This window comes from Lissotriton helveticus, chromosome 7 (assembly GCF_964261635.1).
Source record: "Lissotriton helveticus chromosome 7, aLisHel1.1, whole genome shotgun sequence".
Classification (NCBI taxonomy): domain Eukaryota; kingdom Metazoa; phylum Chordata; class Amphibia; order Caudata; family Salamandridae; genus Lissotriton; species Lissotriton helveticus.
This window is the reverse complement of record NC_136068.1, coordinates 562,523,949-562,545,706: the sequence shown is the minus strand read 5'-3', so window position 1 is coordinate 562,545,706 and position 21,758 is coordinate 562,523,949. Positions and strand designations below refer to the sequence as shown.

At 43.8% G+C, this 21,758-nt stretch overlaps 1 protein-coding gene across 2 annotated transcripts in view; it reads right to left on the bottom strand.

Annotated features, from left to right (window-relative positions):
* LOC144768746 (uncharacterized) overlaps positions 1-18,847 on the bottom strand; it is a 110,933-nt gene extending 92,086 nt beyond the window's left edge. For both annotated transcript variants that reach the window (XM_078652633.1, XM_078652634.1), the window contains exons 1-2: positions 18,625-18,847; positions 9,117-9,237 (exon numbers count right to left, since the gene is read on the bottom strand). In XM_078652633.1, the coding sequence (XP_078508759.1) occupies positions 9,117-9,237; positions 18,625-18,648 (145 nt within the window). In that variant the 5' untranslated portion in view covers positions 18,649-18,847. The remainder of the gene's footprint in view (positions 1-9,116; positions 9,238-18,624) is intronic.
* Positions 18,848-21,758: the final 2,911 nt, after the last annotated feature.

Genomic DNA, 21,758 nt, shown 5'->3' with positions numbered 1-21,758 from the left:
AATATAGCTACTGGTAAGACTAAAGAAAGACCACGTCCGCCTAGACAAGAACAAGTTTCACAGACTCCTCAGCCACAGAATGCACAACAGACAGTTCCCGCACCGCAGCCCATTGCTGCAACACAGCACGTTACATCGCAGATGTACCAGTATGCTCAGACAGAGTATCCAGAGTACCAGCCATATTCATGAAACAGCCTAGAGAGGGAGGTAGGCTTGCCTCTCATCGAGATACCTGTAGATCAAGAAGGTCCCTATGTTCACAGTCAAGTATTAGGGAAAGACAGAAAGTTTTTGATCGATACAGGGGCAAGTAGGACCACAATCAGTCACGCCGAAGTTCCAGGGGCTCCGCTCTCAGGCTCAAGAAATGTTTCCCTTGGATTTTCAGGAAAACCAATAGTTAATGAGATTTCAAAGCCAGTCACTCTAGAAGTAGGTCCATTGTCCCGCACTACTGATCTGTTACTTACTAAGTCATGTCCAGAAAATCTATTAGGCATTAAGACACTGAAAGAATTAGGTGCAGTTATTTGCTGTTCCCCAGAGGGAATACGTCTGTTCCTACGTGACTTCAAGGGTCACTATGTATTACGAGATTTTGATTCAAGATTGTCTAAAGTTCCGCAGCATTTATGGGCGCAAGGTCCAACTGATGTAGGTTACATGCAAATCACACCCCATCGTGTGACTCTCAAACCAGGTGTAGTGTTACCCCGAATCAGACAGTACAGATTGCCACCTGAGGCTGTAGCAGCCTTGTCCAAAATTATTGACGAGCTCATTGTTCAAGGAGTAGTTGTAGAAACTGACTCCAATGTATGTAATTCTCCGATCATTCCAGTCATGAAACGTACTGATCCAAATGCACCCCCAGTATATCGATTAGTGATTGATTTACGAGAGCTTAATAAATGTATTATTCCTCAGTACCCAGTTGTCCCAGACATTTCTTCCCTGTTAACAGCTATTGATTCCGAAGCCACGTTTTTCACTGTCATAGACCTCAAGAATGCATTTTTCAGTGTTCCAATTCATCCAGACAGCCAGTTTCTTTTCGGATTTTGTTTAAATGGAAGGAGCTATATGTTCACACGCGCTCCTCAAGGTTTCACAGAAAGTCCTAGTATTTACAGTCAAGCACTCAAGAGACAACTAGACAACATTCACATGCCAACTGACACTGCCCTGCTCCAATATGTCGATGATCTACTGATCACAGCCCGTTCTGAACGTGACTGCGAGCGAGCGTCACTGACAGTTCTGTATTTCCTAGCCGAGATGGGGCACAAGGTGTCCCCTTCGAAGCTTCAATTCTGTGTCCAGCAAGTGGTATACTTAGGACACTTACTGTCCAAGAGGGGTAGGCAGTTGACACCAGACCGTATCCAGTTAATAGCGAGTCTTCCCCAGCCCAGAACCCAGAAGGAGGTACGTGCCTTTATCGGCCTTACTTCTTATTGCAGACAATGGATTCCCCAGTATGCATTTCTAGCCAAGTCACTGATACAGTTAACGACACAGGAGGCAGCCGTATCGACTGTCCTCCCTTGGACATCTGAACATACACTGAGTTTCAACGAGTTAAAGAAAGCTTTATGCCAAGCTCCAGTTCTAGCTACACCGAACTACAGTAAGCCTTTTACACTTTTTGTTACTGAACGCGAAGGTACAGCATTATCTGTTCTTACACAAGATCAAGCAGGACAATCCAAGCCCTGTGCTTATTTTTCGAGCACATTAGATCCAGTCGCCCAGGCGTTGCCTGCGTGCCTCAAGTCAGTTGCAGCCACAGCACTAGCTATCAGACAAAGTGATTCCATAGTTTTAGGACATTCCCTGACAGTACAAGTTCCACATTCAGTAGAAGTTCTTTTAAATCGAACACAAACTCAGCACTTGACAATTGCACGTTTAACAGGTTATGAATTGACACTGTTCCAGCCACACATAGAAATTAGACGCTGCAACGTCCTGAATCCTGCTACACTGTTACCATCAGTTAATTCAAATCCAGCCACACATGACTGTGTGGAAGTAGTTAACATTACGACAAAGCCAAGACAAGACCTGACAGACATTCCGTTACCAGACCCCGACCTGACACTTTATGTGGATGGTTCATGTATGAGAACTAGTACAGGAGAACTAGTCGCCGCGTATGCAGTGACTACTGACACTGAAGTTATTGAAACACACTGTATTGATACCCTGTCCGCTCAAGCAGCAGAGCTAGTCGCTCTGACACAAGCCTGTATACATGCCAAGAACCTGAAAGTTAATGTTTACACAGATTCACGTTACGCATTCGGAGTTGTACACGACTTCGGAGTGCTCTGGCAGGAGAGAGGTTTCATGACTTCTCATGGAACCAAGATTCAGCATGGTCTCCTTATTCAAGCCCTGTTAGATGCCATACATTTACCGACATCCATTGCCATCATGAAATGCAAAGCACATACGAAAATTACAGACATTATTTCCCAAGGTAACGATCTAGCAGATCGCACAGCCAAGCTTACAGCACAGACTCCAGACATTCCAGTTAATCAGACACATACTCCAGATCCGATGACATGTATGACAGTTAAGGACCCTACTCAAGATGTCATAGATATCCAGTTACATGCTACTCCCGATGAAATCAAGAAATGGTCTGAACAAGGAGGGGTCCAGACAGATCAAGGATGGTTAACGAAGGGTAGAGCCACATGGTTTCTCCCCAATTCTATGGTTCAAGTCATTATTAATACCGCACATAGTCCAGCACATTTAGGAGAAAAAGATATGTTAGACAGTATCCAGAACATTTGGTTCAACAAGCATTTACGAGCTGCAGCCAAGCAGAAAGTCCGTACCTGTATGATATGTTGTCAGTTTAATCCAGGTAAAAGTGTCCCGGTGGAACAAGGTGGTTTCCAGCCCCCTGACCACCCTTTTGAGGTCCTCCAGATGGATTATATTCAGATGGAGCGATGTCGAGGTTTCAAGTATGTCCTTGTAGTTGTATGCGCTTTGTCCAGATGGACAGAAGCATATCCAGTTCCAGATTACACAGCCGCGACCACTGCCAAGCAGTTGGTTCGTGAATTCTTCCCTAGATATGGACTCCCTAGAGTCGTATATTCTGATAACGGTCAGCCATTCTCATCCGAACTCATGAAGCACGTTTCCCTGTTGTTAGGGTACCAGTGGAAGTTCCATTGTGTACGCCATCCTGAAACAGCTGGTCTAGTTGAGAGACATAATCAGACCCTGAAAATCCGTATTGCCAAAGTCTGTAAAGAAAAAGGTGTGGACTGGCTAGTAGCTCTGCCAGTCGCTTTGTTTTATATGCGCATGGTCGCACATTCCAGATCAGGTCTGTCCCCGTATGAGGTCGTATTCGGCCGCCCCCCTAACATGTGGGGTACTCCTAGACCCCGAAGTATTACCGATGTTTCATGTAATATGCTGACAGATTACCTAGCTTCCTTGATGTCTGCCCTCAACTCATGTCGTTCACAGGTTGCTGCCGCATTTCCAGACAATACCGAGGTGGCACCGCACGAAATCGTTCCAGGTTCCCTTGTGATGGTCCGAAATTTTGACCGATCAAGTCCGCTGGAGCCTCGTTGGAAGGAGCCCCGTCAGGTCCTCCTCACCACCCGTACAGCCGTCAAGTTGGAAGGCAGAAAAGGATGGATCCACCTTTCTCATATTAAACTTTTTAAAGGATTGAAATCCGTTTCTAAAAACATTTCCCAGGATTCGAAAGATTGCCAGAACATTGCTCTTAAGGACTGTCCCGCAAAAGACATTACTACAACCCCTTCCTTGTTAGAGAAAACTCCGCAACAGGAGTATAAGTTAAAGCTCAGGTCTAGTAAAATAAGTCAGTCAGTTTGATTGTATAAGTCCTCCCCTAGGTGAAACGGTTAGACTGTTTCTGACATGTATAAAATAGACCCCCATAGTGAGAGAGTCAGTCAAAGTTCAATTCAATGTATCGTTTTTCTGAGTTTCGTATTATTCATCAGTATTTTGATTTCCTGCACCAGCTATGCGTTCTATCTATATTTTCCAGTTCCTCATGTAAATATGTCTGCTAATGCTACAGTAGAGCACACGTTTAGTGATCTGCCTCCTCACGAATATTCATACCGCCCCGCTATGCGCAACAACACATTTATCCGTATGTTACATTACTCACACCAGACCAGCAATGCCACTAATTGTTGGGTGTGTGGTCGACTTCCCCCTTTCCAGACACCGAAGGGAGTTCTGCCACTCTTTCCTTATCCATTCTCACATAATGGTTCGTGTGGAGCATGGTCCACGTTAACGTCATCCTCAACAGATATGTCTTTTCTTAACAGTACATGTTTCCCAGACAAGCAAGGTCTCCCCCACAGAACAGGTTTAGATCTAGAAAATGAAGTTTATAATTTAGGTAATTATTCGTCGAATTTTATGGTCCTGAATGTTCAGTCTGATACTACTCCAGACTTACCTGCTATTTCAGTACTACCTGTCAAAGGCGAATTATGTGTCCGTAGTTATGGTTCTGTACATGTAGGACATAGTGATTGTACTACTGTTATCCAGTATAGTGACAGTGGGAAATCTGTTTTCAAAGCTTCACGTCATTCTTATTTTATTTGTGGTCAAACCGCATATGTCCGTCTGCCCCTCGGTTGGGAGGGAACCTGTTACATTGCTTTCCTACTGCCACCTGTTTTCCTAGCCCCATCTGATTATCACAGAAACACACATCTAGTACACATTAGACATAGAAGGGAGTCCCCAATTGTCGATTATACTGAAACTACTCTAGAACAGTATACAGATTTCAATAAAGGTTTCTTCTTCTTTGTAGGACCTGTCCAGAATAGTAAACTGATCCGTAGGTTAACAAGAACCCTTGAAGCTGTAGTAAATGAGACTGCCTCTGCTCTAGGTAACCTAACCGAAGAACAATCTGCTATGAGATTTGTCGTTTTGCAAAATCGTCTCGTCCTTGACGTCATACTGGCCGATAGGGGCGGGGCCTGTAGAGTCATCGGATCTAGTTGCTGCATTTTCATTCCAAATAACGCGCCGTCTGTTTATTCAGCTATAACCAGACTCCATAAAATTGCCCATCTGTTACACCAAGATCCAGGCACCTGGACATGGTCCGGTTGGTTCTGGAATATAATTTCCGCATGGGGATGGAAAGTCCTGTCCTTACTAGGTATTGCAGTAGCGATCATATTCAGCTGCTGCCTCTGTATACAATGTGGCCCTGCGATTTGCAGCATGTGTGCTACCTCTTGTATTCCTAGTCCCAAGCCCCGTTCTAAATCCCGTTCCAAGACAATTCGAGACGAGCAAATGATACTGTATGAAATGATAGATGGTATCATGAAAATTGATGTTTCCTGATGGAAACGTAGTGACAAGGAGGGAATGTGGAAAAGTCAATTTTGCCATGTTCTGTGTCCCTACGCCTCATCCATCATAGGTTATGTGTGCATGACCAATATGCATATGTTATCCCCCATGTCTGATTAATGACGCAATTACAGTTGTGTCCACCTCTGGTATGTCAGTTTCCAGTCCTCGTGAATACTACGAATATCAGGCCTATGTAAAGTTATATTGCCACGTTTCCCAGCGTGCACGTTATTTCATTATAAAGTCCCCGTTTCTAGGCCTCAAAAGGGCCCGGACATCAGATTCAGCTCCTGTCTCCTGAAAGCCTCGCTGAGGAGCGATACAGCCCCCACCTGTATCCTCGACCCTTCACTTACTTCCTGCCTCGCAGTGCCCGGTGCAGCTTGGCTCTGCCTCTGAGTCTGCCAAGAGTATGTTATGATTCCAGCTATCAGTTCAGTCCTTCTTCTCTGCATTCCTAAGCTACTGAACTGCATCAATAGTTTCCGTCATTGTCTAGCCTATTCGGCTCCACGTTAGAGAAATACTGTATTAATGGTCATTTAATATTCTTCATCACGCACTACATGTAGAATAATGCATGGTCCAGTCTTAGAATCAAGTTAGCCTTTTCCCCTCATGACTTCTAGTTTATATCAACATGTTCCCTAAACATCAGATACCAGATAGGGTTTAGGTACATGTCGCTCCGACCCTCCAGACTCAAGTCTCTGCTCCTAGCACAGAGTTCGTAGCCCCCAGCTTCTCCTAGTAACACGTCATTGCCAGTTTACGCGCACCATTAGGTTAGAGGTCCCGGCTCCTTAGGTAGCCTCCTCCTATGTTTCCGCCCATTCATGACATATTCTGTTACGTTTGCACCACATGTCTATGTATACTCCCAGTTACACCTACTTTTACTGTTATCTCTCGCGACTGCTACGCGTCACGCCTTCTGCTCCACCCACTGTTACGCCTACTGCAATGTAATGCTATATGTTTGCGCTATGTATATAAGTTGATGTATTGTTATTAAAAAGCTAGCGCGCTCATCCCAGATCCAGCCCCAGCAGCTGCTGGGCCCCTGTTCCTATGCAGGTTGTCCCGATCCTGTCATTATGCTGTAATAAACCTGCAGAAACTCCTACTACCTCGAATCTTGACTCTTATTTTATTGAGCTATCTGTTGTTCATTCATTCATTCAAAAATAGATCCGGTATTATTTATTTATATACCACAACGTACCGCTCCTTCTACTCAGTGTATTTAGACGACATTGTCATATTTAGCGGATCATGGCAAGACATTTAGGCCACATACAAACCATCCTATCCGCCTTGAGGACAGCAGGCCTGCACATAAATGCGAAAAAATCCAGGGCAGCCTTCTCCAAGGTGAAATATCTGGGGTTCATGTTAGGAGACGGGGCAATTGCTCCACAAGATGAGAAAGTGAAAGCCATTAGGGAGACCCCCTTCCCTGCTACCAAAAAGGACCTACGAGCCTTTTTAGGCCTCATAGGGTATTATAGGCGGTTCCTCCCCAACTTCGCAGAAGTAGCCAGTCCCCTAACCAATCTCCTCAAGAAAGACGTGAGCCCAAAACAGCTAAAAAAAAAACAGAAATGGCCAGACAGGCTTTTGAGAATTTGAAGAATGGCATAACCACCAGCCCCGTGTTCATTGCGCCCGACTTTGACAAACCCTTTATGGTGGCCACAGACGCCTCAGATATTAGGATTGGCGCAGTCTTGTCTCCAACAGGCAATGATGGGCTTGAGCATCCCATATTGTTTATAAGCAGGAAGCTACACCCAAGAGAGAGGAAATACCCAACAATTGAAAGGGAATGTCTGGCCATACGCTGGGCAATAGAGAAACTAAAATATTATCTGGAGGGAAAAGCCTTCACCCGCCTGACAGACCACGCACCACTTCAGTGGATGTATAGGCAAACATCGCAAAATCCCAGAGTATTGCGATGGTTCTTGTTTTTGCAACTCTACTCCTTTACTATCCAACATAAAAAGGGAAGGGACCACTGTAATGCTGATTACCTTTCTGGGGCCTATCCTCTCCCCGATCGGGAGAAACCAAGGGGGGGAGGAGTGTGGCCGGGTGACGGGTCCAGATGAAGATACGAACAATTGCATTGACTGGTGGATATCTGACGTACGTTCCATCTCCTCTCTTCCACCGTATCAGAATGCATGGGACACCGAGTCCGACGGATGGTGGAACCAGCATCGCAAAGGAATGGAGGTGGGCGCCTTTAACAGTGTCGACAGCGAGGACGGGAACACGCCCCCTTATGACGCGCTGCTCTGCGGATTGGACATAAGCCCGGAAGAAGAAGGACCGGGGTGTTCCTACACCGGGAGGAGTACAGAGAAGAGTGAAGAGCGAGCGGAGTACGGAGAAGACGAAGCGATAAGGAGATGACCCGAAGCGGAGGAGACGAGAACGGAGGGAGCTGTGCCTGGAGGCCAACGGTACCACAAACCGTCCAGCCACGCTCACAGAGGAGTGTGGCTCAGCCAGGTACGTCAGCGGGTATCGGGCTGGCTGGGGAGGAGAGGTGACGCTTTGTAAAAAGTGTAAATACCCCTCTGGCCCCTTTTGACCCTTCCTCCCCATTTACCTCCTTTCCCTCACAAACCTAACCCCACCTTGTAACTCACTGAAGAGGATTGTATATACAGCAGCACCGGTTTCCTCACTACCCGGGTACCCATTGGGATTTGAATTCAAGAGAACACTCCACTAATAGAGTCTTTTTTCCTCCGCATGTGGCACTGGGACGCGACGAGGGGAGGAGTAGCGGTCCGTGAAGACCCCGGACAAAGATTGACCAGCCCTCGAAGAACCCGCTCCCTACAAACTTCGGTAGATCCGGCTGCAGCATCACGAGAAAGGCAGTCTTTGCGGAAGAAAAAGACAATTGTAAAAATAAAGCCTTATATACCACGTACCTGTCTCCGTGCCCCTTCATCAACCCCGCCACATCTCCATTTACTAGACACTCCCACGCCCTTCGCACATTTACAACTAAAACATAGGGCCTGATTTAGATCTTAGCAGACGGGTTACCCAGTCGCAACAGTGTCTGATATCCCATTAGAGAAACTCGTCACCATTGTGACGGAGTAACCCGTCAGCCAAGATCTAAATCAGGTCCTTAGACCGACATGTGTGTAAATTTCTGCACCTGTGGTGAGAATTACGCACATAAAAGTTAGCCTTGCTCCTCACTCAGGGTAGTAAATAGTATTTTGTAGTTCATAGGTAGTAGTAATGTAGTATTACTTCACATGGTACAAAATGGATTTTGTGAATATGCCCCTAGGCTTCTATTGTCTTGATTACTAACACTGGAACCCACTGCACTCTCTTTTTTAGTTTAGAAATAACTAGAAAACCCTTCTTGTGTGATTGAAGCAAATGAAAAACTCAAGACATACATTGGCTCTATAGTGTAAATATGTGGATAGTGAACAGTAGTTGTAAGCTATCTGTTTTCGCTACCAGTTATCACAAAATAGTACTTATGTACAGCACCTCAAATTCCCACTCTAGTTTCTTTAATACCCCAATTTGCCTATCGTACTATGCACAGCTTATGTCTTTTTGTAAAACATTTTTGGTACAAATGCCATTAAGATCATGCAACATAAACAGCAGGTAAAACTTTTATAGATTTGTAAACAACATAACATTACCTAAAGAGATCAAAGCCTGGTGAATTTCCTTCATCACATTTGTGTAAAGTTCCTTCTGCCATTTATATAAATGCATCCACTCATCTTCAGAGAAATAGGCCGAAGCATCGTGGAAAGTAACCTGCACAAAGATGAGTGTGTGTTGATTCACCAAAAACATTCTCATTTCAGTGAAATATTCAAAATGAACATGCGTCCTGATTTAAAGACTATTCTTCCTTGTATTCTCCCATCAGTCTTATTTCTCCTATTTCTCTAAAAACATACTGTTGCCCCCCCCCCAAACAAATGTGTAGGTTGGAAGGAGGAGAATGCACTACATGTACAAACGATTTGAATAAACAATTCAATTACTGTATAAAGAATTTCCAGAAAGAGATATATTTGAATTTTTTATTTCCTTCCACTTACCATGGTTTTTGTCTAAATTCTTTGAGTGAGGTAATACATTTTAAAACTGTCTAAATCAGAGGTCTTCTGTCAAAATCCTTTTGGCGTAAGGACTCCCTCCTGACAAAGATTTCTAGAACTGGATGCTCCTCATCATTGACAACTCTCGACAACCATAAACGCCCCCAATTCCCACAACAAATCATTTTTAAAGTAGGATAATAATATTAAACAATGTTTAGCATAGCAAAGGTCAGTGATCGTGGGGGGGTGGTCAAAGGTGTGGCTAAAAACAAAGGGCCTCATATATGAAGAATTGTCGTAGGGCCACGCAGCAAGTCTTCTTGCTGTGCTGCCCTATGCCAATGTGAAAGAGCAGGAATGCACATTATTAAATATGGTACATTCCTGCCCTTTCCCCCTGCGTTGGCGCACACATTGCTGCCCTGTGCAAACATAGGCAGGATTGTTTTTGTGCAGGAAGGGACATCTTCCTGCACAAAAACAATCCAGAGAGGGGTTTTCCTCTTTCTAGGTGTGTTGCAAAATGTAGCACACATGGAAAGTGCAAATAATGGGGAGAAATGAAAATATTTGCTGTGTGGAGGCATAAGGTTTAGGTGCTGCTCCAGGTTTACATGGTTTTGCATATCTGGGACATTGTCATAATCCATTGGCGTTGCGTGGGAACGCCCACCGCAATGCCCATGGAACGCCTACTTGACACAGAGTAAGGCAATGCAGCAACTTACACTGCTGTGTCTTACTCCATATCTAGGAGGCCATGCAAAGCCATGCTGGGTGACTTTGCGTCACCACATAGATATAATTGAGACGCTTGCACTGCCGGAGCTTCATAAAGTGGTGTTCCAGAGGCACAAGTGTCTTATAAATAAGCCCCAAAATATTTTGTTTGGTTTTTAGAACTTTCATAATTAGGTAGCTACATATAAAATAATGGATAGTTTAAATGAAAAATACATTTAAAAAAGATGTTACTCAGTGGGAAATGTACCATAGTACATTATGAAACCTCTATTAGTTAATGCACTGCAGAGGTCTGTGTCTGTAATCAGAGAGCCATATATTTACATTTGGTTGGTGCAGTGGAGAATAGTGATTTGTGTAATTTTTGCATTACGAGGTCACAGCTTGTGACAGAAGGCACGGTGAATGCGTAAGTCATTTTTTAAATAATATTTTAGGATAAAATGGAGCTTACAAAATGTAGATTTTAGTAATACCAGTACATAAGTAATGCAATTAGTTTTATTTGCATAATTGTCCCTTTAACCCTCCTCAGGGGTATTAAGCGCTGTGTAAATACAGTTACAATTAAAAGTATGACTTCACAGTCCAGGTATTAACTCTTCCTACTACCACTGGAAAAAAAATATTTCTTTGCAATCACAATGCATTGAGTGATTCCCCCCCCCCCCTTGCACCCTTTACGTTTGCAGATTCACTCGTAGCTGCATTTTCATTTCATTCAGCCAAGCCTGGTGTGAAGGTTTGTTTTACCTGTCTGCCCGACCTCTTTTGTTCACAGCACTGGAGACTCAATTAACTTCAGCAACTAACGCAGAAGCATTTTACCAATCAGAATGTAGTGCCAGATGGTTCTCTTTTTCCAAAAAGAAAAGTAAATTTTGGATTCCAGGCAGAAGTGAGGCCTGCAAATGTGCGACCCTCTTTCCATGACTCCAGGGCCCCCCTGTGGGTCACGCCCCACAGATTGAAGACCTCTGGTCTAAATGGATTGAGGAAACTCGTAAATTATGTGTAATATTTTTTAAAGTAATTAAATTGAAATATATTTTTGAGATATTGTTTTTAAACCTTTATGTTCTATATTTTGTATAGAGCAGCATTAATTGATTATTTTGCCACTTGCGGCCTGGTTATGAATCAGGCGGCGCAGTATGCTAGGACCACTGGCTGGAGTTCCCACATATGGTTTTCCTGGGGGTGAGAAGAACTGAGCCAAAATTATCAGCCGGTAAAACTGATTCAGGCTTTAGACACAAGAGCAGACAAGCCTTGTCTAACAATCCAATCCTTTTTTCTTTGGCAAAGAGGGTGCATTTAAAGCTTCCCTCTGTCAGGCCTAAACTTCCCCTTCTCTCCCCTACATTTCCTACTCTCTTCCCTTTACTCACGCTTTACAAAGTAGCCTCTGTAGACATTTACCATTTGCTGAGAGCCCCTTTGAAAAAATAAATATTAAGCTGAATACACCACTGTATTTCTGTGACCAGTTATTCCTCATTCCGAGGGGTTCCACTCATAAATTGTACAATACTCAAGGGAGCGGCCCCCACGCTGACGTCTAGATATGATTTTGAAAACTGCATTAGCTGAAAAATAATAGGAACTTTATGTGAAAAAATGAACTACAACTACCAAGACGCTACTGGGTAATGGCGCTGTTACATGCAAGCAATGTGTTCCTACCCACTTTCACTGATAAAAGGCTCTCGTGAGCCACCCTCAAGCTGACAAGCTTTGGAACGCCTGCAAGCTATGAGTGGTATTATACCTGGGAAAATTGGCAGCATGTCCAGCAACCCGCAAATATTCTCTACTGATGAGAGAAGAATCCCGAAACACTGGTGTCTAGAGATACGATTTTGAAAGGCTGCATTTGCTGAAAAATAATATGAACTTTGTGTGAAAAACTGAACTACAACTACAAAGATGCTATGGGGTAATGGTACTGTTACATGCAAGAAATGCATTCCTACCCACTTTCATGGTCCTCAAGGGATGAGGCTGTGTTCTAAAGATAACTGAGCGTGCGAAATTTGCATTCTGGCAGTACAGTGAACTTGTAAATCAGGGCCATGGCATTGTTCTGGCATCGAATAAAGTGGTCTTATTCATGATGGGCCTTAGCCTTGAGCCAAGCTCATATTGCAAGCAAAAGGGTTATAAAATGGAACCTAAAATCCACACTGCCCTTTATCCAAACTACATCAGCTAACTAGGACTGCCATGGCTTTAAAGAATGTTTTAAACAGAGCTAAACATATGTTATTGAATCTCATCAGGAAAGTATCATAGGAATTTCCACATAACCTAGCCCAAAAAGAACCATTTAAATTATGAATTCTTTATGTTCACTGGGACCAAGGCAAGCCTACAGACTCTAAATTCCGTGACGACCACTCCCTTTGCTCTGGATGAGCACAAAGGCCTTGTAAGCAAGAGCTCATTGTACATATTTTTCTGGTTATTTGCCAGTTTTTTTCTTCTAAGGAAATCAAGTTTGAGTTACAGTTTGCCTACCTCTTTCCGGTACTTTAATTACATTTCTAAGAATCAGGCTGTCAGAAACAAACGCAGCTGCTTTTATCTTCTCACACAAGAGCAAGTCTTGACCTCTTTCCTAGTACAGGGAGAGAAAAGGAAGCTTCAGAGAGGTCTTGTCAAATATAAATTTATTTGGCCCTCTCAGCCTAAGCGTGCCAGATGGTTTTTCCTACAGCATGATTCTCACAGAAAACTGGTGGTTACCAAAACAGAGGTGGAAGAGGTTTTGGCACTTACTGTAAGAGGGGGGTTCAGCAGATGACAGGAAGCGGACAATCAGCCTCTTTTATATTAACGTTTTGAATTCCCAGAATGGTGCTCACCACGGTCAGCTAGAGGAATGCGAAGCAGTTCTCATGGATTTGGAAGGCCGGGCACAGGGAAAGCTATCTCACACAGTCACACTAGCGTTAGGCATAACCCCATGCCTCCTGGCAATCGTTTGGCCCTGAAGCTTCTCAGCACTATCATACCCTGATAACACACGAAACACCGTTCTGAGCTGTCCCGCACTTTCTCACTGTCGGGATACAACCATCATTTAGTAACTAAGGCATAATGGCGGATTTCAAGGGAGCCATAATCCCCTCCCCTCGTGTCAGAACCTGCCTGGAAGTCCTCTTTATTCCACACTAGTTCTCCCTTCCCTCAAAATATATCCCCATAGCGGTCACATACTGATCCAATTCACACTGAGGATTTTTGTTTATCATTTCCTTTATAATAAACATTACTTTTGTGTCACCCAGGCGTGACTAATGCTAAACCTACACTCGTTCATGCTGTTCTAAAGAGAGTCTGAGAGAAAGTTAAAGTAAAATATGTGCACTTTATAACTCACATAGACCTTCTAGATCTTAAGAATTAAATTAGTGTAAACAAAGTCACTTAGTCTAACCTAGTGTACAAACTTGGGATCAAGAACGTCGCCAACTCTATAGGGGGCCCACACGTAACCGTCATTATGCACTTTTTCAGGTCGGATGTGTTGTGTCAAAAAATGTGACATCATTCGCACATCAGTACAACCGGGGTTGCGGATGGTTTACCACAGATTCTGAAATGTCAGGGGTTAGCACTTGTCTATAGTTATTTTTAAACAAATAAGACATATTAAACAACTGCAGGTCATGAACGTTCGAGCTAAACAAATGCTACCCAGGCATCTTCCTATGTTTGGGCCCTTCGGGATATCTCATGAACCTGCGGAGCTCCTCTTTCTACACCGCCTTCCAATTTCCCAGAATTCACCTTGTGCGGCGGCCCCTCTTGCTGAACATTCTAAATGACGTCAAAGATAGCCGCATGTCATGCAGATGTTACCAGTTCAGCGCATCTTCAGTCAGACATTCAAATACACCCAGAAAGTACATTATAACAAACACTCTCCACAGTGAAACACAATAGTTAATCCCAAATAATACTAACAAAGTAGATTTGGCCTAAATGTCAACCCAACATTTTTAGGTCGAGCCTAGGCAGCGCAAGCGCTGCTTTGCGAGGAATGCTGTATTCGACTATGGACTTGAAGCCCTGCCCACTCTACATCCATATTTGTCATTGGCTTGGGTCACTGTTCTTCGTAAATGCTGGCTTCTGATTCGTTAATAGGCTCGTCAGTCCCTCCTTAGTACCGCTATGTCTTCATTTGTAACCTCCCATGAGGACTGGCCCTTTTACTACGGTTGTTACACGGTACATCTTATTTAGTCTGTAAGCACTATTTCCTTTAATGAGTTTCACGTACTGCAAGCAGCCTAGCACAATGCCGGCCGCTTCTTTGAAATGCAATAGGTCTCCCATTTACAAGACTTTGACTTATTGGCATTGTAAATAACAATGCCTTTTATTTGTGTGTTAATTATCAAAACAGATAAATAAAAGGCATTGTCATTTACAATGTCAAAAGCTTAAACTCTAACAAATGCGAGACCTATTGCATTGCAAATTCTTGATGGATCTACTGTCAAGTTAAGAAACACTATAAAAATACTCTTAGTCTTACACTATTCCTACTCCCATTACTTGTATTAATCTGAAAGAATTTACAAGTTACCCTGCTCCGACAATCACTAAAAGCGAATTGAATGCCCACTCTGGTCGTACACTGCCATACGAGTATCCAGGTTTACAGTTTCAATTGACAGATTCGGTTGTTTGTTTTGGGGCAGGTGCCTTGGGCATTGCTTCTTTCTCTGCTTCATTAGTTCTCTAATTTGGTTGCTGTATAATGCCAATATTCATAAAAAATGTCACGTGTGATTGCAGCTCCCTGTGTCATTGTTTCCTTGTGGCCGGCCCTGGCTGTAATGCTTTCAAAATCCTGACTTGTAACACTGTAACAAGGAGGAGGGGTGAAGAACAAAAGTAATGGGTTTCTGGTTCAGTGTTAGATCTCCACATTCTCAGGGGAAAAATACCGACCTTTCCAGGTCTTTACAGCCTGATTCATCATTCTCCCGTTTTGCGAGCCCCTAATAGCGATTCATAAGGAATCGCTATTAAGGATTTGCAAAACGGGATTCATGTAGGAATTGCAAAAAAAATTGTGATTCCTACATGTTCCTTATTTGCGATTAGCAAATTGCTAATCGCAAATAAGGAATAACTCCCCATGCATTCCTATGGGCCTACAGGCCCATAGGAATGAATGGGGAGTTATTCCTTATTTGCGATTAGCAATTAGCTAATCGCAAATAAGGATGCGATTTCAAGGGTGCAGGGGTGTCCAAAGGACACCATGTAGCACCCCTGAAATGCAACATTATACAGGTGTTGCGCACACACATGTCCAAAGGACATGTGTGTGTGTAACATGCAAAAGAAAAAAATGCACTGAAGTGCTTTAATCTATTTTTTCGCTATTTACCACGAAGTCAGACTTCGTGGTAAATAGCGGCCAAATATAGCGAATTCGCAATTTAAATTTGGTTGATGAATTGCATTTAAGGAATCTCTAATAGAGATTCCTTAAATGCAATTCCTCGCACAATAGCGAATTCTATAATAGCGATTATTGCATTTGGGATGATGAATCCCAAATGCAATAATTGCGCTCGCAAAGGGCCAGATTCTCAGAATCTGGCCCTTTGCGAGCCGATTTTCGGTTCATGAATCTGCCCGTTAGTTTGTAAAAAGGAAAGTCATAGGTACCTGGTTAAGAATTGCTTTAAAATCGCAGGGGATTCTTGGTTAGCCTGGCAATTCTGCCCCTGCCCGCTTTATTAAACATTCTGGGAAAGCTCTTAAACACTTCTGTGGTGTTTTCTTCTCGACTTTGATGTTTTAAAGGGGATCGTATTCTGCCTTTTTACTTGCTTTCTGCTTTCACATAAAAATATAACCACTCTGGTCATGTAACAATAGTCGGCGGCCCCAGCAGTCCTGCCAAGTATCACGCATCAGACGTGACACTAACGCATTTCAGTGTGGTGATCCGCATCACCGCACTGAAATGCATTGTCACGCATTTGCATACTATCTCAGCATCCCTGGCACTGCCTAAATATTATGGAGTCAGTGAAAGTGTGGCAGTTGTCAGAGCGCCATTCCCGGTGACGGCGCGCTGTTCCCCCTGCAGGCTTGAGTCTTGCCGAGTGTTGAGGCTGCTGTGAGGCTAACTGCAAAATGCAACAATGTTTCAAAGTGATTTTCGGCGCCGCGCGGCTTTCACGCAACTTGACGTCAAGGCAGTGGTGAGTGGTCCAGTATTAGTCTGGCGTCGAGGGGCTGGGAGATGTTAATTTTCTGCTTGCTAGGCGGGGAGTTGGTTTTTGGAAGAAACGGTTTTGGCCGGCTAAAGGTGCGTAGGCTCCGACGCAATCTTGGAGCTCGCAGCACTGTCTGTTGCTTGCACCTACCCGGGCCGCCATTGCGTGCTGTACCAGGGTGAACTTTTTTCATCACCGGAGCTCGGCCTCCATGTAACTTTCAATTTAACGAAGACTGAGGCAGACGGTTGCGGCAGGCCACAGCTTTAGCCAGGACTTTCACTTGACCCGAGTCCAGGCCTTGGCCCAGAAGACTCTGAGGAGGCTGCGTGATGTGGCATTCGGTAAATGCTGCCCGGTGGCTCGTGCTCCTGCAGCTTTGAGAAGTAAGTGGGAGAGCGGTGTTGCAATGAAGCCTGTGCGTGTGCGATTATGTAATTTCTTCAGAGTGCGCGATCGGCAGATGTCACAATGGATGCCGGTCGTTTACAAAAATGACTGTAATCAGAATTTTTGTAGTGTCCTGGCATGGCTGCATGTTGCTCTATTGCTAATTTGTTTACTATGTTTGAAACTGTTCATGTCTGCCTAATTGGGGTGAAAGGTGAAGTGGGCCTCTTTCGATTAGAAACGTAGGAGTGAAAAATGAAATGATGATGTCATGGCAATGATGTTGAAATAACGTTAATTTTACTCTGGCGCAACTAGATCCAAATTGCCCGGAGGTGGGGGGGGGGGACTGCGGCTGATTCTTCCAGAAATAGGCAGGGTGGAGAAGCAGGGGCTCCAAGAAGGGCTGAAATACAACAAAGCCTCACACACGACGGGGGACGGGGTCTGAAGCGCTGCTCGCCTGTTCACACCCACCTGCTGCATCTCTAATTCAACTGAGGTGTTCAGCGCATGTCTGGCTATATTTACTAGCTGCAATATGTCAAGTGCCTCACATTTGCATTTTCCCTTCCATTTCTGCTTTTGGCCATCTCTCTCTCCTCCAATCTCAACCATACCCATTCTTTTTTATCTCTTTCCCTCTCCTCCTTTTGTCTACCTCCTCCCCTCTCACCCTGCTCCCATTGTCTCTCTTCTCTTCTCTCCTCTCCCTCCTTCGTTTTTTTTCTCTTCTTCCTTCTCTTTTTCCTTCTGATCCCTTTACCTCCACCTTTTAGTGCTAAAAGAATGATAATAGCTGTAACCAAGTGTGTGTATCTGTGCCTTCCTTTAAGTTTGCGGTTTATTTCTTGAAACTGCAGGGGGTAATTCAAAACAGGTTTCTGACAGCAATAAGCTATCCTCTATGTTGTATGGAAGATTATTGCACCGGCCTTAGCCTGTGAAGATAATGCAGCATGGTGCTAGGCAGTCTAGGCTGTCTGTGCACGTGTCATCTGAGACAGTGTGACACTTAGATAACTGAGTGCGTTGTGGGTAACTTGTTCATATTGGTGCCTCACACATCCTTCCTGTTGGGCCAGGTCCCATGTGGAGAGAGACCATTTCTAGTGCTTTGCAGCACTTTTAAGATGTTCTTGGAGTTTCTTGTTGCTCAAATGGGTGTAATTTCTGATATTTATAGGTTTCCCTCATCTCCATTGCTTGATTTTGCTTGTGAGAAAGTGTCACTCCTAGTCGTTGAAATGTCACTCATAATTACACTGACATTTTGAAAATGTCACACGTAGCAATCTGAAACCTTGGCAGCTATGCCCCAGGAATACGCGATTGCGGAAGCCCAGGGTTAAAGGAGCATTTCCAAGTATGGGGGCCAAGAAGGGTTGTAAATTGACATGTTTCGGTAAAACAACATTGAGAGCTCTCTGTTTCCCTGGCCCACGTACGAGTGGCTTATCTTTTTTTTTAACTTTGGATTTTGGGATCTGTATTCCAGTTTATTCAATTATAGAATCGGGACTACAAGTCCCACAATCCAAAGAATAATAGGACTGGGAAAGGTTAGAGTTCTGGGCATAACTTGGGCAGGGTGTGGAGTAGGTGTCAGGCTGGGGCGATAACAGGAGGTACGGAATAGCCCAGAACTCCTCCAATCGAAATTTTTGTTGGCAATCGTTCAGAAAATCGTAAACCTCATAACTAACCTCGTCTCCATGATGCACAGACATTATTCTCCGCTGAACTGGGAAGACGGCTTTCCTAATTAAAGACTCCTTGCAGTGATGTCGTCTTCTGAAATCCTGGTTCTAATAAACTCCCAGGCAGAAGGGAGACGATTATGACGTATAGGCTAGAAAAGTATGCAGCTTGCTCTATGTACACAATGCACTCAATACAAACAATCCCTTTTGTTGAACTAACAGTATATTCATGCACAGAACAGGAAATACTAATCTCCAGGAGATGCGCAGCTACGGCACTCACGTGACGCAGCGTAAGGTCACGTCAGAGACACTAATCTCCAGAAAAGCATTTGAACAGACGGACCCCCTAACCCGGATTCTCATTTGTACTTTCGTTTCTGATTAAACGGAAGGCCCGCTGAACGGTGTCAGAATTTAGTGCACATTGTAATTGGATTTAAACTCAAAACCCAAGAAGACGTCATTAAACAAAGAAACTTTCTAGAATGGGTATTGTTGGATATTGCAAGTGATGTGGGACTGGGTAAAGTGATCTGTTTGGGCTATTGGCTGCAAGTGCCATGCCTGGTCTGCAGCTCTTCCCTTGTGCTCCTTCCTTGCCCTGTGTCCCTGGCGTGAGACATCATAATGACTACTGTTCGGGCAACTCCTTACCCAGCGGCCGCCATTCCAAATTATTGATGCAGGTGAAATGGTGCTGACCCCTAGTCGGTGCAGTTGGTTGTACATTGTCGGCAGCTTCCCCGCCCCCCCCCCCCCTCTGTTTCCTTCTTCAAGACGGCCATGCTAAGAGTTGGAGGGCCCATGTAATATTTAGGAGGAACATATCCAACCCTACTCCAGAGAGGCGAACCCGATCCTCTGTGTAATAGCCCGGCACCCACAGGTTGATGAGACCGTATCTCACAAACTCCCAACCCATGCCACTGCACAATTTGCTCATGGAGACATTGAGCTTTCTCCTAGACCGTTCAACCGCGGTATTGTATTTGCCCCTCTCCACTCAAAGCGTACTATGATTCCTGACCACAGTACCCTTGCAGGAAGCACCAGCCTGGCTAATTCAGTTAAGCAATTCTTCATGTCCTCCGGCAGTTTCCACCTAACAAGAGTTGTCATATCATTAACCCCCAAGTGAATCACAATAGCATCTCACTTTCGATCGCAGCGCCCGCCAACATCTCATCCCAGGCCTTCCCAACAAGACCAGCCTTGTGTTGTTCAACCATATCCCCTTGAACTATTTACGCAAACCTGCCTGTTGCTGATCCCTCGTGATGTTAAGAGTGCCTGTTAGACCTGGCATCATTGCCGTGGGTACCCCTGTATTTTTGCCTTTGCCTCCTGTTATTTTGCTGTGTGTTGGACTTAAATTTTGCTTTGGGCACTTTGCCACTGCAAATGGAGGAGGTTTTAGGATAGAAATACCTAAAATAAAGCCATTTGGGGCTTAAAATGTCGTGAGTCTCCAGCCTGAATACGGCCTGTTGGCCTGCATGACCCAATCATAGTTTTTTCATAGAGTTCTGGTACTTTTAGTGTTATTTAACCCAGTATAATACCAGGACTACAAGACCAAGAATTCTAGAAAACTAACTAGTCACGTATGGATCTGGAAAACGTGGAAGCTCTGCTCTTTTATGCCAGCTGTTGCAAAAGCCACCATTACCAACTGAAACAGTGAAAGGAACGCAAAGGAAATCAGATAAGAATCCTTCTGCTACCACTGCAGGGTATGGTGCTCACCCTTCCATTATATCTTAGCAGGAAACCTTATTCGTGGAGTCATCTGAAAATGCTTGTTGAGGAGAGAAGCAACTGTGATTCACAGGGCACAGTTTTGGGATTTCATTCCATAATATCCCCTCCTTAAAATCGGACCAGTGTATATAGCATGATTACTACGTTATACTCTATTTAAGTTCCAGTTCTTTTACCACATATTTGAGTATACCTTGACTGTTCGCTATTGCCAGTTTTGAGAAATACATTTATTAAATGAAAATCTCTGTTATCCGAATGGAATGAAATAGTTGTAAGTGCTGAAATATTATTTGTAAACACCAGTATCCACCACGGATACTGCCAAGTAACCAACTTGCCAGGCCCTAACCTTCCCTTTTCTTACATGTGAGTCACTCCTAAGGTAGAGGACACAAGTTAACGATCACACAACACAGGTAGCAATAATATCAAAATAAACTGATAGAACCCCTAACAAAGGGGTAAAGTTACTGTGGTGGGAAGACAAAAGGACTAGGGGCCATATGTATCAACATCCTGATTTGCAATTCTCGAATAGCGATTTTTTTAGAAATCGCTATTTGAGTATTGCAAATAGGGATGTATGTAAAAAAAAAATCGCAATTTTTTAGCGATTTCTTAATATTCCTTAATTGCGAATCGCAATTAAGGAATACTTTCCCATTCATTTCAGTGGGCCAGGAGGCCCATAGGAATGAATGGGAAGTTGTTCTCAATTTGCGATTTGCAATTTGAGAATCGCAAATTGAGAATAATTTCAAGGGTGCAGGGGTGTCAAATGGACACCCTGATGCACCTCTGAAATAAGCATGGGTGCACATGTGGCGCACATACATGCCCTAAGGGCATGTATGTGCTTCACATTGCACTTTGAAAAATGCAAAAAAGTGAATTTTTCAAAGAAATCGCAAATTACCACCAACTTGAAGTTGGTGGTAATTTGCGATTCCTTAAGGCCAAATTGCACTTTTTTGGTTCTTCTTACATTGCATTTAAGGAATCGCAAAATTTGCGTTTCATTAAATGCAATCGCAAAATAAGGAATCGCAAATTTTGCGACTCCTTATTTTGCCTTAATATATACCATTTGGCAAAACTGCATTCACAAATGCCGAAATTTTGCAAATTTCTGCGTTTGCGAATGCAATTTTGCTTGATACATATGGCCCTAGATGTGGTACAGTCTCTAATTTGTCTTTAAGACCTGTAACTAGGGTACTTTACATCTACTCTTTACTTTGAAAATAAACACTGTATTGTAAATGTGGGCATGGCTCATAACACAATCACATTTCCCTGGGAACAATAGTCCCTTGGCATTCCCCATCACTGCAACCTTGGTTGATTTGGTTTGATTGGAAAGTTAATGA